This window comes from Clarias gariepinus, chromosome 10 (genome assembly GCF_024256425.1).
Source record: "Clarias gariepinus isolate MV-2021 ecotype Netherlands chromosome 10, CGAR_prim_01v2, whole genome shotgun sequence".
In the NCBI taxonomy this organism is placed as follows: Eukaryota; Metazoa; Chordata; class Actinopteri; order Siluriformes; family Clariidae; genus Clarias; species Clarias gariepinus.
This window is the reverse complement of record NC_071109.1, coordinates 1,813,550-1,832,104: the sequence shown is the minus strand read 5'-3', so window position 1 is coordinate 1,832,104 and position 18,555 is coordinate 1,813,550. Positions and strand designations below refer to the sequence as shown.

General features: G+C 39.4%; 1 protein-coding gene across 1 annotated transcript; it reads left to right on the top strand.

Annotated features, from left to right (window-relative positions):
- Positions 1-334: 334 nt before the first annotated feature.
- glrbb (glycine receptor, beta b) lies at positions 335-15,455 on the top strand. Its single transcript, XM_053505116.1, has 10 exons — positions 335-558; positions 4,538-4,683; positions 5,809-5,915; positions 7,375-7,442; positions 8,985-9,211; positions 10,644-10,726; positions 10,962-11,102; positions 11,490-11,642; positions 14,028-14,317; positions 14,572-15,455. The coding sequence occupies exons 2-10, from the start codon at positions 4,550-4,552 to the stop codon at positions 14,866-14,868; spliced, it is 1,500 nt and encodes a 499-aa protein (XP_053361091.1). The 5' UTR covers positions 335-558; positions 4,538-4,549; the 3' UTR covers positions 14,869-15,455.
- The last annotated feature ends 3,100 nt before the right edge of the window (positions 15,456-18,555 follow it).

Genomic DNA, 18,555 nt, shown 5'->3' with positions numbered 1-18,555 from the left:
ACATTCTGTTTAAACCAATTAACTCTAATAAATAATAATAACAATTAATTAATATAAGTAAGTATAAGTAACATTATGTACTTTTTACAATACATTAAGTATTATTATTTGGTACAGGCTGTATTCATGTGCATTAGCTAATTTTTTTCATTAGAGATTTTGATTTATATGTTTATGTATGTAGGCATTTTGAAACTTTGTTTTTGTGAATGGAATTATTACTTATTCTTTATTTCTTTATGTGTATTGTAAGCCAGCGCCTTCCAGCTGTTTACGCGGCCCTCCCACTGCGCATGCGCACTCTACTCCATCTTGCGCGCCCTGTTGCGGCCGGACAGCGGTGCTCCATCCGCTCGCGCGCGAGAACCCGCACGGTGTAGCGACAAAACCGCAACAGAGAGAGAGACAGAGCGTGCGGGTGTAGCGCGTGCAGGGACGTGTAGAGCCCGAGTCTGTTCTGAGAAAAGGCGGGAAACAACAGAGCGAGTTTTATGAATATGATGAAGATGATGAAGGACTAAATCACCATTTAACCAGCGAAGCATCGCGCGCGCCACGGTGAGAGCAACAGTGTTCGGGAATGTGTGTGTGTGTGTGTGTGTGTGTATTGTGTGTTGTAAATGTGTTTATATTGTCATGTGTGTGATACGTGTGTGCAGCATCCTTCCCGCCCCTCCCCCACCCCGCCGTCGTCATGGAGGATGCGCCTGCGTCATGTTGTTGCCATGTTTCTCTCATCAGCATCTCTCTCTCTCTCTCATCAGCATCTCTCTCTCTCTCTCTCTCTCTCTCTCTCTCTCTTCCTCTCTCTCCTTTTTAACTTTCTCTCCCTTCTTCAGCAACTTTACACCAGCTACAGGTTGTTTTCTTTTTATGCATGCACAATTTTTTTTTTTAAGATAGGGGTGATGTGTGTACGCGCGCGCGTGTGTGTGTGTGTGTGTGTACGTGCATGTGCGCATGAGTGCGCGCGTGCGTGTGCGCGCGCATGTGTGCTACCTTCAGGCTGGAGCTGACATTGCAATGGATGTGGTGCCTCAGTGCACACGCAATTACACACACACACACACACACAGCGAAATTCTGTCCCTTTTCTGTGACTTGAGGTTCAGCAAAATGATAAATAAATAAATAAATAAATGAAAATGATCCTGCTGTCTCAGCTGCCTTAGCTGTTTGTGTTTGTGTTTTTGTGGGTAAAAGAGGTGTCCTTGTGTGTGTGTGTGTGTGTGTGTATAGCATGTGGTCATGTGGTGAAATCACACTGATCAGCAAATCCATGCTCAGATACAGTGCAGTAAAGGTCACACGGTGTTAATCCTGGCTTTTCTATCTACCTGTCTATATTGTGTAGAATGTGTTAATTCTGTTCCTTAGGATTTTCACACACTGTTTATATATATATATAGCTAATGCATAAAATAAAAATGCATATATATATATATATATTTATGTATGTATGTATTAGCTATAAATATAAATGAATAAAAAAATTAATATAAATGAATGCACATATAGTTTATTAGTTAATTTAATTTATAAACGCCTCCACACGCTTGTTGAGCTGTAAGCTGTGTGTGTTTGGGGTTAAAATGCGATTAGTATATTGATGTGTGTGACATCATCAGTGTGTAACACGGGAAGCATTTTGTGTGTGTGTGAAACTGCAATGAAGCCCTGGTGATCGATAGCACATTCACGTCTCGTCTTGGCCGCGCTACCACGCTGAGTACTGAAGTGCATGAAGGGTAAAAACACAACACTGCTGCACTACTACCTCCCACTACCACTTATACACCATGTGTGTTACCATCTATACATACTGCATGTACCATCACCGCTATACATCCCAATTTATACACCAGTTAGTTTCCGTCAAGTGATCTGACTGAATGAGAGGCGATATTCCGCGGGGGCTGATAATAGACAGTAACAGCACTGTGAGGTGTAACTCTATGTATGAGTGGGCGTGTTCCAGGTGTTGTCCAGTGGTTAATGACACTAACTGTGTGTCTCAGCGTGGGTGAGAGTAGGTCTGTACGGTCCGCAGTACTGAGGAGAGAGCAGCTGTCTGACTAAACCCACATTCACACCCAGTCACAGAGAACAAGAACAAGAGATTGTACACCCTACATAGTGCACTAGCTTTCCATTTAACACGTATTGGTATTCAACCCCAGAACCCGGAAGTTAACGGAGCTGATATTCTAAAGTTGTAATAAGTGTAAATATAAAGTTAAAAAAATAAAGTTGTTCTACAACTGTTCTTTAAAGTGGATAGATAATTTAGGGTTCTTAGCATCTAAAGAAATATTCCAAAGATCTTTTTTTAAATAAGAGTACATATTCGACACACACGTACACACACGCACACACACACATCCAAGAATCCCGTTGTTTGGATTATAAATGGTTCCTCGATCCAGTTACGGGAGTTAAATGTTAGGATGTAAATCACAGCTGACGTTCTCGAACGTGAATGCAAATGGGCTAATTAAAGGCAGGCAGCCAAAAATGTGTGTGTGTGTGTGTGTGTGAGTGTGTGTTGGCTCACACTGCTGATCTCAGTGAGAATGAGGGAGCGAAAGAAGGGAAGTTATTAAAGAGAAGTCCCAGTGAGAGGAGAACTCGTAGGACAGAGAGAGAGAGAGAGAGAGAGAACATGGAGCGCGTCCCATTTCTGTTAAAACGACGATGGATGTGGTGGAGGAGGAGAGAGTCTAGACGATGGAGCGATTCTGGCGCTCGTCCTCACAGGGGATTCCTCACACTAATCCCCGTGTCTGGAGCTCGGACCCGGGTGTGTGCAGGTTCTCTGCAGCTCTGGCTTTGATCTTCTCACCTGGATGGATGTGATGCCTGGGAATAAGAAGTGCAGAACAACATGAGTGTGAGGAATCCTGGTCATGTGACCTCATTGATCAGTGTGTGTGTGTGTGTGGCAGGGTTTATGTTCAACAGTGTGTGATACACCTTTATTGTAAGCACAGGTTGGAGATTAGACCTACAGTAGAACTTGCCAGAACCTCACTGTGTGGTTCTGTGATCTGCTGTCTTCTCTTTCCTGCCTTGTTTTTGTGGAACAGCACATCCCGGAGTGTTTTATTCCTCTTACACCACATCGGCTGTTCTAGAAAATTCATCAACACCTTTCTGGGATAAAAGTGTAAAACCCATCGCTGCTCTGAAATCATAATGATGTTGATAATATGGGGGTCATGGTGGTGCAGTGGTCAGCACTGTGGACTGGCATCACCAGGGTCGAGGGTTTGGTTTTGAAAGACAGAATATTTTAATACATTGACGTTGGACGAAACAGTAACTCCATGACGCTGGAATAACTCTGAATAAATAACATCAACCGAATGTTACAAATACAACATATTTCTTTTGTTTTTATTTCCTAGATAATATATTTAATTGAAATTATATTTGAATGTAAGTTGATTTTAGGTTGCATTTGCAGCATTCATTACGGACCTGACATGACGCGGCTAAGAAGTAGCATGAACTTGATAAACACACATTTTTCCATTTTGATCCCGCTCCAATGGCGTCTTTGATATCTGCAGTGGGAACTTCATGGTGTTGGTCTGAGTGTGACGGGGCATTAAAATTATCCCGACCTCATTTTCTTTTTTTAAATCTACTTTTAAAAGTAATATTGATCCAACATTGTGTTTTTCACAACTTAATTACAACCTTCATCCAACACTGGGTTTCCTGCTGGGTTTTATACGGCATGACTTTTAAAAATCTCTTTGAAATCTGTTACATCAATAAAACAACATAAAATAGTCGGCCATCATTCATGCTCTCGGGAGGCCCCTGGCTGTGGAAGTGTCGACTTGTTCTGGCCCCTGAAATGCAAAAAAACAAACAAACAAAAAAAGGACTGACTAGTTGACTAGCTAAAATTGACTTTGATTAAATCCAGCGAATGGATTTACCTGCTCCCTTTCAATTTAAAATAAACCCCACCCGTTCAGCGAGGACACAAACCTCCTGCAGGTCCTGACGCTGTCCTGTCATTGGCGGGTTCTTCTGAACCTCACCCTGAAGCTCGCCTCATTTTAAGTGGAGTGTAATAGTGTTTAGGACAAATTTCCTAATTACAGAATTGTAGAAGCTCAGGAACACCATGCCTTATAAAAACCCTAAAAATACCACTTTAGGTTTATATCTGAGCATCTGGAAATGCTGTAAGTCTGTAGCGGTCATGACGGCTGTTTCTATAGAAACCAGATTTTATTTTTTTTAGGGGAAAAAATCCTCCTTATCTTGTTTTAGGTCTCAGCTTTTGTACTTGAGAGAAAAATGTAGTAAACTCCTAGTGAAGCTTCTAATGCTCATGAAACTGGCAGATTTGTATTTCTCAGTTTCTGTAATTTCTGTTTAATGCATCAAATATTTACATGAAATTTGAAGTTGTTTTCTAGTATATTTATTTTTTCTTTTCCACTGACTCCTGTCTCTGAGAGAGTTATGAAGCAGACGTTATAAATGTATTCCTGCGTGTTGCTGCTGTTCCTCTCAGGCTGTCGGAGAGATGTGCTGCAAGATGACGGTCCTGAAGCTGATTCTGCTGCTCTGCGTCCTCGCACTGTGGATCGACGACACATTCGCCAAAGAAAAGTCGACCAAGAAAGGCAAGAAGAAAGGCAAGCAGGTCTACTGCCCATCGTAAGTGCTTTTCTCTCACACGGCTACGTTACGTTAGACTGTCGAGTGTTTATCCTTGTGGACCTCCAGCCTGTTTTAGTGTAAAGCACCTTAAAAAGATTTACAATATTATATATACAGTATTATAAATATAATAAACTACACATTAAGACATTAAAGTAAGACAGAAGTTCTGAAATTGCTTTCTTACGAGTTTTTAATATGAGCAACAAACTTAAATTCCTGTTAGGAGATATTTATTGATACTGTGACGTACGAACACTTTACAAATTTTCACCATAAGAGCTGCAATATTTAAAGAGATTTGTCTCGACATACAAAGGATTTTTAGCATACAAACGACCGAACCGAACCCCGGCTAAGTAGCGCGTAAGTCCGTGAGCCGTATAAAACTTCCCTGCGTGAGTGGAAAGCCAATCGAGTTCACAGATTTCTTTTGTGGAGTTTTTGCATTGTGTGTAAGATCTAGTGAATGTGATCAAGGACGTTAGCAAGAAGAAAAGGGAGAAAAGGGGTGTTTCAGTTTGTTTTTTTAAAGAAGCTGATGCCAAGAGGAATCATAAATTAGGGTTAATTCAGGTCTGTTTGTCTGGATATATATTTATTGAATATTTTATTTCATTTGTATGTCTTTTCTAAATGTTTTGTTTTCACATGCAAAAATATTTTTTACAAAATTTGTTTTCAATGTTTATTTTTTGACTCCTCCTTAAGTTAAATTAGCTGGTTTAATTAATTGCAGTTTATTCAGTATATCCTTCAGTTTTGTGAGAGTATTGCTTTAAACAACCAGTAACACAAATTATACAGCATTTAGCTATTTGAGACAAATCAGACAGTAAACATTGGTGCTCAAACGTCATTTACTCAATTAGTAATTTATTATCATTTTAAATATATATTTTCTCTTGCATAAAAGCAACATCACACTCGCAATCATGCATCTATACTGGGTAACTGTGATTGTCTGTGATTAGCAGTAATATTCAGTATAATTTGTATTTAGATTAACATTATTTCTAAAGCCATCCTGGCTCTTGAGCATTTCTGTACTCGTGCCGTAGACTTTTGCACATTTGCCACACATGCATGTGTAATACAGAGAGATCCGTGTGCGTTCCGCAGGCAGCTCTCATCAGAAGATCTCGCCCGGGTTCCTGCGAACTCCACGAGTAACATCCTCAACCGGCTCCTGATCAGCTACGACCCGAGGATCCGGCCAAACTTCAAGGGTGAGCGCTTCACTTCATTGAGGTCGCGAGAACGCACAGCGTTGTGATTAAGCTGCATGATGTGTTTTTTATGCCATTTTGTTTTCATAATCAAATGAAAATGAAGGTGGGCGTGGCTTCTTGATGTATAACAATGTTGAATAAACACCCAGACGATCTTGTTTTAAGCAAACTGAACCAAAGGTTGGAATAATGATAGAGTATTGTATTATTGTGCTAAGATTCACAGTATTTTTACCAATTCTAAAAACCCTTTTTGTTATGTTTATCTTCCTGCTTTAATGAGTTTAACATAATTAAAAAACGCCAATATTAATGTCAGCACTTAATAATAAAAAAATTTTAATAGCTCAAATAAGTATACAGTAAAGGTCAGTTAAAATATAGAATTTACACCACTGTTGAATTCTGATTGATCAGAAGGTGTTGATTAATTTTCTACGATTATACTGTACATTGTTATATAATATAGTGCTCGTTCTGATATATAATCGTTACCATTTCTCTTTCACGTTTAAATCAGATCCTGCCCTAATAATAACCAGATTTATAAAGAGTCTATTAATATGATAAAGATTTCTGTAAGGAGAAACGTGTTTATGTAATTATGTTTATGTAAGTAAGGAGTTTCCAGTTTTAATGCTCATAACAGTCTGACTTTTTAGGACATCTTCAGGACTAAAGAGTTTTTTGTTTTTATTTCTTGTATTATTTTAAAAGGTAAAAGTCTAGACTTGTGAGTGAACGACTGTAGCAGTGAAGTGAAAGGAAACGTGATTATAAATGCAGAAAAAGTGACATTCTTTAAAAAATAAAAAGGTCATCTAAATAGAAAGCTATAAAAGCTGTACTGTATCTATACTTTCTTGTACTCGTACACATTTCCCTTAGTTTTTGAAAGCAGAAACACCTGATTCATGGCCTAAAGTCGAACAGGAGTAGCTCGTTAAATCCACATTAGCCGAGTCGCGTGCATTTTCCTTGGCGGCTTTTCCTCCTCAGTAAAACCCGAGCTCTCTCGCTCAGCCTCCACGCCCCTTTATGTTTAATGTGGATGTGTGCTGGAGCGGCCTGGATGTGGTCGCCGTCTTTAGGGCTCGGTGTATGACTGAGGGTCATTACTCATCCATCTGCTCCGTATTCGAGCGAGATTAAAGATCCTGCAGGAAACTGGAGTGTTTTTTTTTACTTTGTAAAACCAGACTTCCTGCCTTTTATGATGTAAACCACATATACATTTGGATCCATACACGATGACATCACTGGTTAATAATATACCCAAAGTTATGCAGTGCGCTCTGGTTGCGTGAATGACGTTAAGAGAGCATGTTTTTCAGTGTTCATGATGTAAATGTGCTGTGATTTTCACTTAGGTTTGGCGTGACAAGTGATACAGTAACACCAGAGAACAACTGTGTGAAGCTGCTGATCTTTAATTTATTATTACTTATTTTAACAGGAACGCCTGTGGAGGATCGGGTCAACATCTTCATCAACAGCTTTGGATCCATCCAGGAAACCACCATGGTACATCATCATCATCATCATCATCATGCTTTATCACCTTATAGCAAAAAAAAAACAAAATGTGTCCACTGTTTTCTCACCTCGAACTTGTTTTTACAATTCATGATTTAGCATAAAAACAGCAACACTTCCACAACCTGCTGACGTTTTCTATATATGTAACTTCTGCACCATGATAATAAGCCTTTTATAGCATTTTTAACATAACAAACAACGGCAATGACATGGGCGTGGTCAGAGTACCGGAGTAAGGATGGGTTTGGTCAGAGTACTGGGTGGTTGTGGTCCAAGTACCTGAGAGTAAGAATGGGTGTGGTTAGCGTACCGGTGAGTGAGGATGGGTGTGGTCACAGTACCTGTGAGTGAGGATGGGTGTGGACAAAGTCCCTGAGATAGACGGGCGTTATCAGAGTACCTTTGAATGATGATGGGTGTGGTCAGTGTTAGAGAGGATGGGTGTGGTCAGAGTACCTGTGGGTGAGGATGGGTGTGGTCAGAGTACCTGTAAGTGAGGATGGGTGTGGTCAAAGTACCCACGAGGGTGGATGGGTGTGGTCAGAGTACCTGAGAGTATAGATGGACATCATCAGAGTATCTTTGAGTGAGGATGGGTGTGGTCAGAATCAGTGATGATGGGTGTGTTCAGAGTGAGTAAGGATGGGTGTGGTCCGAGTAAGTGAGGATGGGTGTGGTTAGAGTTAGGGAGGATGGGTGTGGTCCGAGTGAGTGAGGATGGGTGTGGTCAGAGTTAGAGAGAATGGGTGTGGTCAGAGTGAGTGAGGATGGGTGTGGTCAGAGTTAGTGAGGATGGGTGTGGTCAGAGTTAGAGAGGATGGGTGTGGTTAGAGTGAGTGAGGATGGGTGTGGTCCGAGTGAGTGAGGATGGGTGTGGTCAGAGTTAGAGAGGATGGGTGTGGTCCGAGTGAGTGAGGATGGGTGTGGTCAGAGTTAGAGAGGATGGGTGTGGTTAGAGTTAGAGAGGATGGGTGTGGTTAGAGTTAGAGAGGATGGGTGTGGTCAGAGTGAGTGAGGATGGGTGTGGTCAGAGTGAGTGAGGATGGGTGTGGTCAGAGTTAGAGAGGATGGGTGTGGTCAGAGTGAGTGAGGATGGGTGTGGTCAGAGTAAGTGAGGATGGGTGTGGTCAGAGTTAGAGAGGATGGGTGTGGTCAGAGTGAGTGAGGATGGGTGTGGTCAGAGTTAGAGAGGATGGGTGTGGTCAGAGTGACTGAGGATGGGTGTGGTCAGAGTTAGAGAGGATGGGTGTGGTCAGAGTTAGAGAGGATGGGTGTGGTCAAAGTGCCTGAACAGTAACAGTTTGTGTCTGTTATAAATTTTTGCATTGGATACATTTTTTTTGTTCTGTGCAAAACACACATCTCGAAAAGATGGGTTAATAAAATAAGTGTAAAAGCCAGTGCTAATTAAATGTAAACTATAACTAAGTGCAGAACTCACAGCACAATTTTTTTTAGATTTAATCTAACCTTAAAATAATTTACATTTTGAAAATACTCCCTGGTGTGCCGCGTGTGTTTATTCAGGATTATCGCGTGAACATTTTCCTGCGTCAGCGCTGGAACGATCCGCGTCTCCGTCTTCCCCAGGACTTTAAATCCGAATCTCTGACTGTCGACCCAAAGATGTTTAAGTGTTTGTGGAAACCCGATCTGTTCTTCGCCAACGAGAAGAGTGCCAACTTCCACGACGTCACGCAGGAGAACATCCTGCTCTTCATCTTCAGGAACGGAGACGTCCTCATCAGCATGAGGTAAAAAACACCACAAACACAACGAAGCGCTCCGGCCGTTCCATTAAACACACTTACCACTTTAATTATGCATTAATGAACAGATTGTTCTGCATTATTTATCAGTCCAGTAATGCGGCTCGGGCTGGACGTGTAACTCTCGGCTCATGGACCGCTTGTTACTTTGTGTGCGTCAGTTTCTCTTCACAATAACACACCAGCAAAATGTACATCTTTTGTACTCTATTTTTGAGGATCGAGCTGGACTTTAGTCATCTGAGTGAAATGATACAAAACATTTTTTAATATTATTTAAAGTTAATTGATTAATTACTTTTAAAACAGTAATATATAAGCATTGTATAAATTCTATTTTTATAATGTTAAATTATTATAAAGAGGATGCAGATGTAAATGCAGTGATGTCTTTATTAGTGTAGATATTTTCAAACAAGAAAGAAGCTGATGAACTTCAGATAGAGACATGGAACCTTGCTTAGCGTTATTAGCCTTAGCAAGAACAGGGAGAGAAACCAGAGACCTACAGTAGCATCTCTTAATAAAGTGCATTTTGTAATCAACTTCGTTTAACACAAGAAAGAAACTCATTAACCTGCGGGGAGCTGGACTGTAAAGATTTACGTTTATTGCATTAAGCAGACACCCTTATCCAGAACAACTTTTATAGATCCCATTATTAAATATGAGCAGTTGAGGGTTGGCGTAAGGTCCCACCAGTGGTAACTTGGTGGTTCTGGGGTTTGAACCTTTGATTAATCAATCATTGGTCCAGCATCTTAACCCCTGAGCTACCCCTGCCCTGGGAGATAGCCTGGGTGACCTCCAGAATGGACTGTGTAGGGAGTGTGGCCTTTAATCAGGAGCATGGTGCGGGGGGTCGCCCTGTTGGTCTCACCCTGGTGCACCCGGTGCCCGCTGCTCTACAGCCTTTCGTTGGATCATGGTGAGGGGAGAATGAATCAGATCTGAGCTCTTTCCTAGATTTGGATCTATCTGTGAAATGGGTTTTTCAAGACAAATCCCGGGATGAGGGGGCAAACTTAAATCCATCGTAGGGGACGGGCACCAGCACTTCTGCCTCTGAGGAACGATGATTGCGCCGCATGTACAAGTTACTTCATCATCACTTCATCGCTCTCATCACATGGCGTAGTTATGGAGTGAAGCAGCTCTTAAGGAGTCTAGATTATATGCCTTGCTGACATGGGGAATAAATTATGTATCATTACACACACACTCACACACACACTTACATATTTTTACAACATTTTCCTGTTTCCACAAGACAGGAAGTGTGTGTAATGTGTTTCAGCTTGTTTATACGGAAAGTTTTGTTCATGCAAGTGCTCTGTGAGGTCTTCTTCGTTTTTGCCATTGTTTCAGACTAATCAGTCTGTGTGTGTGTGTGTGTGTGTGTGTGTGTGTGTTATAGGTTATCAGTGACTCTCTCGTGTCCTCTCGACCTGACGCTTTTCCCCATGGACACTCAGAGATGCAAGATGCAGCTGGAGAGCTGTGAGTAAATCAAGTGACTGTAAACACACAGACGGTGATTATTTTCCAATAACAGCACACCCACATGTTTTTTAATCCTGTTATACCACAGGAAAGTGCTGCTGTACAAATCTCTGAGAGTGAGCTGTTATTCTACAACGATAACTTATCCGTATTAATACAACCTGCACTACTGATAGAGCTGCTGGTATAGAGAATTTGAACAGCCTATATGTGTGTGTGTGTGTGTGTGTAGTCGGTTACACCACAGATGACCTGCAGTTCATGTGGCAGTCTGGAGATCCAGTACAGATGGATGAAATCGCTCTGCCCCAGTTTGATATCAGACAGGAGGACATCGAGTATGGAAACTGCACCAAATTTTACGCTGGAACCGGTGAGAAAAGCAACGCTCGATTTTAATGTGAAATTAAACATTCAATGATCTGCTCAACTTTTTGGCACGTTATGTGTTATTGTGTTATATTTAAAAATGTGTTAAGCCTTACCTGATTAAGCCATCTCTACCATTTGGTTGAGGTATGCTATTCTAAAAAAAAAAAAAAAAAATATATATATATATATATATATATATATATATATAAAGAGTAACATGCAGAGATTTTCATATTTTTCATATTTTTTCAAATATTTGGAAATATACAGATACTTTTACCATGACGTGACATCTCAACCATTTGGAAGAGGCTTTTATACTCTATACAGTTTAAGAGATAATCACACCATGCTGCCGCTTTGATTTTTTTGATCTGATTGTGTGCAGGTTACTACACCTGTGTGGAGGTGATCTTTACCCTCAGAAGGCAGGTGGGCTTCTACATGATGGGCGTGTACGCTCCCACGCTGCTCATCGTCGTGCTCTCCTGGCTCTCCTTCTGGATAAACCCGGATGCCAGCGCCGCTCGAGTCCCTCTGGGTAATCAGATAAACATGTTTTTATCAGTTTAATGCTAGCGTAAGCTCTTTACTTTTTTAGGGAGAACGGGGTTAATTAGGAGGCATTTTTATTAGCGTCATCACTAGAGATAAACTGGAATTAATACAGTCATCACAATCACCATTAAGCTTTTTTTCTCTTAGTCGAGGCAGGAGTCAACATAAAATATAATTCTTTATCTTGTGACATGGATTATTAGCAAACTCATGTAGATACATAAAATCTGAAGGCCTCAGCGAAAGATCTAGCATTAATATAAAATGAGTTTAATTAGTCACATAAAATGGCTAAAAACGCCATAGTTTAATTAAAACTAGTAATTAATGCTAATTACTGAAAAGGCAAAAATAGTCCTACAGTAGCATTTTACTTGCATTCTGTCATGATTTGGTTGTCTGTTCGTGTCTTTATATATATATATATATATATATATATATATATATATATATAAAAGCAATAAATCATCTTTCTTTCTTTCTCTAGCATGTTTGAGATTTGTTCCTTGTCTCTCCTCGTGATTCTAAAATCACTTCCATTCTAAATTTTAAAATCTCCTCCATGTTGAAGCCCCTAATTTTCTCTTCCTCCTCTCCATCTTAGTGTATTTCTTCCATCCAGGGTCACTCTTCATCCCATAATGCACTTCTGTAAAGTCCACATACCATCCCATAATGCCCCTGAGAACGGTGAGTGTGTATTACAGGTTTTTTCCTTCTTTGTAAGTGTTTCCTTCCTTAATTCTTTAATTCATTAGTCACTTGGTTAGCTGTAGTCAGGTCTCTCCTGTGATTTGCTCCTCCTGAGGCTTCACATATCAGATCTGCTGCTGATTGGTCAGTACTACATAGTGACTACATCAGTGTAACCCACATGGAAAGAACCTATATGAGGATATATGCGCATATATGAAACCTATATGCAGTATATATGCACATATATCCTGACCTATATGAGGATATATGCGCATATATGAAGGCCTATATGCAGTATATATGCGCATTTATTCTCACCTATATGGGGATATATGCGCATATATGAAGCCTATATGCAGTATATATGCATATATATGATAATATATATGCTGCATATAGGCAAAATTGAGGTGCATATATGTGCATATACAGGCCATATAGGTCTCCTGTATTGCTTCTTTATATCCACATATAAGCCCTATATGTACATACAAGATATGTCTCCTATATAGCTCATGGCAGGATCTGGTCATTTTAGCTCATATCTCACTTTGGCAACTGTCATACATGATGTGCTCATATTTTCTATTATCAAGGCAATAACTAAGAACTAACTAAATAAAAAACACATTTTAGAATTTCTGTCGCATTATCTGCTAATGACCCGAGGCAGGACACGCCCACACACCAATCACACGGAAATTAGTCCGGCTAATTTACATACTAGGCCACGCCCCCGGACAAGGAAACTCTTCAGAATGTTCTGGAAAGTGGGAGAAGACTGTGTGGCCCTGACGACGAATGGGAGCATTTTGAAGAGAGAATCCAGGAGGACACACTGGGTAAGTTATTAAGTCTTATATAACTCTTATTCTGATAATATTAAACTAATATTAGTAAATATTTTCCTCACTTCAGCTAGCTCTTGTCAGCTTGTGTGACACATTGGCTTTCAATGCCATTTACATAGTTTAGGTAAATCATGCTAACATGCTGCCTTTCTGTATGTAGCACAAACATGATATTTCCCGGTGGCTAAGCTAATGCGTTATGGAGTTTACAGATGTTTATAAACGTTTTAATAAATAATCATTTATTATTATTATACTGTCTTATTATTTTTGTCTTTTCTAGATGCTACATTGAAGAAGTGGCCGGCAGCCACCCGAGGGCAGACAGGCACATCTATCAATTCAAAGCTCACGAAGCTGAGAAGGTCCTCAAAATATATATATATGTTTTCTTCCTGTTGAGTTTTTTTGTCTTATTTTTGTTGTTTTACTATTTGATTGTTCTTAAAAAAATAAAAAAAATAAATTTCTACATTTTGGGCTTTTATTTATGTTGTCTAACAGCTATGGATTTTAATAATTTTACTAATATCTAGGTAAAAATATAGGTGCATATATATGCACATAGGTACATATATGCACATATATATGTACACATATATGTACATATAATATAGGAAAACGGCCAATTTTATATATGTCACATATATTAAAAACCTATATCAAACCTATATTAAAACATATATGTTTTATATAGGTTTTTTCCGTGTGGGAACTCAGTGCTTTAAGCTCGTAGATCGCTTCTTGTGTGTGACACCTTGACTCCGTTTAGATCCCTGACCCCTGGTTGACCCCTCTTCCCCCTGTTGTTCCCTCTGTAGGGATCCTGTCGGTTCTCTCGCTGTCCTCAGAGTGCACTTCTCTGGCCTCAGAGCTGCCCAAGGTGTCGTACGTGAAGGCCATCGATATCTGGCTGATCGCGTGCTTGCTGTTCGGCTTCGCCTCGCTGGTGGAGTACGCCGTGGTGCAGGTGATGCTCAACAGCCCCAAACGGCTGGAGGCCGAGAAGGCCCGGATCGCCAGCCGAGAGAAAGCCGAGAGCCGAGTGACCCCGAAAGTGAACAGTCTGAACGGAGCCGGAGGAACGCCGCTACACATCAGCACTCTGCAGGTCAGACACACACACACACACACACACACACAGAGTTTATAACCCCAACTATATCATCATTTTTAAACATTCAATCAAAATTTAAAACAATTTTTAAATTTTTTTACGTTTAATTCATTTTAGTTTCCTTCTTGCTATTCTTTATTTTTGTTGATTTGTTTTTGGAGTTTTTTCATTTCTTATTAATTCAAGTATTTTCTCTATTTATTTCCTTGTTCTTTGACTCTCTCTCTCTCTTTCTCTCTCTCTATCAGGTGACAGAGACGCGCTGTAAGAAGGTTTGCACGTCGAAGTCGGACCTGCGCTCAAGTGACTTTAGCATCGTCGGTTCTCTCCCGCGAGACTTCGAGCTATCGAACTTTGACTGCTACGGGAAGCCGATCGACGTCGGAAACGCGGCGGGAAAAGCGCAGGCCAAAAACAACAAGAAGCCTCCTCCGGCCAAACCCGTCATCCCGTCTGCCGCCAAACGCATCGACCTCTACGCGCGTGCCCTCTTCCCTTTCTCTTTCCTCTTCTTTAACATCATCTACTGGTCTGTATACCTGTGACCCTCCGTCCCTCCGTCCCTCCATCCGCCCCCTCGTCTCTGTCTGTTCGTCTCCAACCTCAGGCATCAAACAAACAGTTCCTTACACACACACACACACACTCATGTACAGAGATGATGGTAAAAGAGGCACTAAGGAAAGATTATAATAGTATTATTTTAGTGTAAATACACAAAGACCATTTTATTTCTCATAAATTATGTCTGATTCATTGAGTTAATTAAATAATCATTTATTAATTAATTAATTAATATTCATTTATGATAATCTATGTAGCATCTGCACAGTTATTATGCAAAATAAATTATTATCCCGCATGTGCTTAATGTATGATATACAGTGCATATGAATATTATGATATATTTATGCTTCTGATGTTTATTTTTGGATCCCCGCATCACTTTATGATGATGATGATGATGATGATGATGATAAAGATTAAGATGATGATGATGAGCTTGTTGGTCTTGTACAGTAGAACACTGCCACACTGAACTGTATCGTTTGATGATCTTCCCGGCGTTCGTGTGTGTAACGCTTCAACACTTTTTCTGTGATTGTGAAAAATTTATCCAACAATAAATTGACCAGGACCAACGACTGTGACGGTGACGTCCCCGCCTCGTCTCCGCGTGTTTCTTTAACTCTGTAACTGTGGTGGAAACAGCATGAGTGACCACATGAGTGACGTATTGACTTTTGACTCGAGTGTTAGTAAAATATGATGAATATGTTTCATGGTGACATACAGTATGTGATATGTGTCAAAGTGTTTGGGCCCCAATGATCGCACCTCCAGGATCCGGGATGTGGAAATTGCTTAAAAAAAAAAAAATTCCAACAATTTTGCAAATGAAAAATAACCGATATGATAAGTTCCTGAAACATTATCTGAATCATACTTTAGAACACGAGAGGAGATGTTACACATTTCGATTTTGTCTCAAGTGCATTTCTGGCTTTCACTTTTAACTAAGAAAGTTTTTCAAAAAATTTACTTACAGTATCTTACAAGGAGTACTTTAAATTATTTATTTCCTTCCAACATGAGTGAAAAATACTTACAAAGTAACTGTACTCCGATACTTTGTTTTGTACGTTTCTCAAGTGAAAATGGACTAAAATGCTCGTATTTAAAAATAACGGGGGATTTATTTATTTTTTTATGTTTTGGTGTTTATTTGTTTGTTTATTTATCCATTTTAATGTTGTGTTTAAAACACCTCTAAACCTGGCGTGAACTTTACAATTTGTGATCATGAGATTTTCCTTCCTCATAAAGGCAGAGAACTTTTACACTCACATGCAGAAACTTTTTAAATGCTCCAATAGCAGTTATTGGATTCCAAGATGGCCGCCATTCTAAACTGCAAAGGAGAGGCTGGTGTGTAGAACAGGTTGCCATGGCGATTTTTTTGTCATGACACTTAAACCAGTGTTGCTATGGTGAGGCGGTTTATAAACGTGTCACACTAGGAATGCAGAAGTGTGAAATAGTCCCACTGTACACACACACACACACACGCGCTCACACACGCGCACACACATCATGTTCAGTGATGGGAAGAAAGACACACACACACACACTCACTCACACACACACTCTAATAGAGACAGACTGTTGAGACACCTGCAGCCGGAATCAGGACAAGTGGTTTATAAAGCAAACGTTTTAAAACTCCTTCAGGTTTATCATAGCAAGGTCACACACGCTCAACACGACGTTAAAGTGATGATGATGATGATGCTGTGCTGATGTCTAGAACGAGTTGCCATGGTGATGGGATAACCTAAAGATAAATATGGTAGTGCTTTATAATATTTGAGCATTGTATGTTCATCAGTGACATAAGAATAACATTTAATTAACAATAGTAAAACAATATGTGTGTGTGTGTGTGTGTGTGTGAAGCCTCGATCTCTCATAGTGTGTATCAGGCAGGCATGTGAAATCTGTCACAAACATAACGAGGCATGTTAAATGAGGCCTGGGCCACATACACACACACACACACACACACACACACACACACACACACACAGTGATACGGAAAGCACTCAGACGGATGTTGGTGTGCACTTTTTCCCTTCTCCTGCTGTTATATTAGAAACGAGCTCCTGGTTGCTATGGCAACAGACTGCGGGAAGGCCACTGTGAGGTTCAGCTGAGAAGTTTGACAATTTCATATTTCGCAGTGACAGAGGAAGAGGAGAAGAATGAGGAAGATGAGGAGGAGGAGGAGAGAGAGGAGAGAAGAGAGTAAGACGAGGATGAAAGGGAGGAGGAAGATAAAGATGAGGAAGAAGTGGAGGAAAAGGATGAGGAGGATGAGGAGGAGGAGGCAGGAGGGCCAGGTTGTGTCTCAGGATGTTTTACAGATGTGTTATTGCGTCAGAGTGATCCTCCAGCACTGTGAGACCCTGAGTACCGTATCCTTACACTCTCCATCAGCACTGAGGGAGGAATTAAACCTGAACCAGGTCACAGGTTTACATTTAGCCCTGATAATTAGCGCCCCCTGGAGGACATGAGTGGAGACTAATGAATGTATTTTATAAATGTAATAAGTTTAAACTAAATATAAAAGTTTAAACTTAAAGCAGTGGTGTATATAGAGTCCGTACAGTAATACAGCTATAACAGAGTTATAGATTATATTATTATTTATAGATAGAGTAGAATAAATTATAAAATGGTCAAATGTAGTAAAATCTGCTTATCTTCGAGAAACTAAATCACATAAAACAATCACGTAAACAAAAAACAAACAAATAAATAGGGCAATTAACAATGGCATTATTGTAATTTGCTTATTTTTAAGGCCAAAGATGACGACCAGCTGATGACCAGCTCTGTCCAAAATGGCACGGAACACAAACAAACAAACAAACACACAAACAAAAAAAAAACTATTCATTAAATCATTAATTTATTGACAAACCATAAAGGTAGCACTGTTCATTATTTTGTTATTATTATTTTATATGTTTTATTTAATCAAGTGATTTTATATTTTGGATTTGATTCCTTTTTATTAATGTCATATAATATAAAAATAAAATGATATTGTTTATTGGTAGTACAATAACAATAATAATAATAATAATAATAATAATAATAATAATGTTTGTAAATTAGTGCTAATGTTTAGTGCCGATACAAACTTTCAATTAATTTCAGTAAACCTTTTTATTTCGAGGCCAAAGTAAGCTCATCATTGGTTCTGTATAAAAAGTTAAAAGTTTCTGTAAAACCATCAGAAAATATTTTACTGAACATAATTCTTCTGTTTAAACTTACTGAAAATGGTCAAGAAAATATAAATACTGTATATATACTCTAAAGCAGGGTGAATCAATTAGTTATTTAGCACGCTTTGTTCTTTTGTGTGACATTTTTGTCCTCCAGTGAGACAGTACAGGTGTAAGCTGTTATTAGTTTGAATTTAGATCCAGTTTAGACGTAAAATGTATTTAAATTTTAATGGAGGCCCAGGACTTACCATTTAGTGCAAAAGAAGAATAGTGTGTGTAAAATAAATAAATAAATAAATAAATAAATAAATAAATAAATTGAAAAATAATTATAATGATATGAATGATTATAAATTATTTTAATGGTAAGAACAGGTTTTTGACAGAATTGTTATTTTTGTTTGTTTATTTTAACTTTAGTTTTTTTTAAAC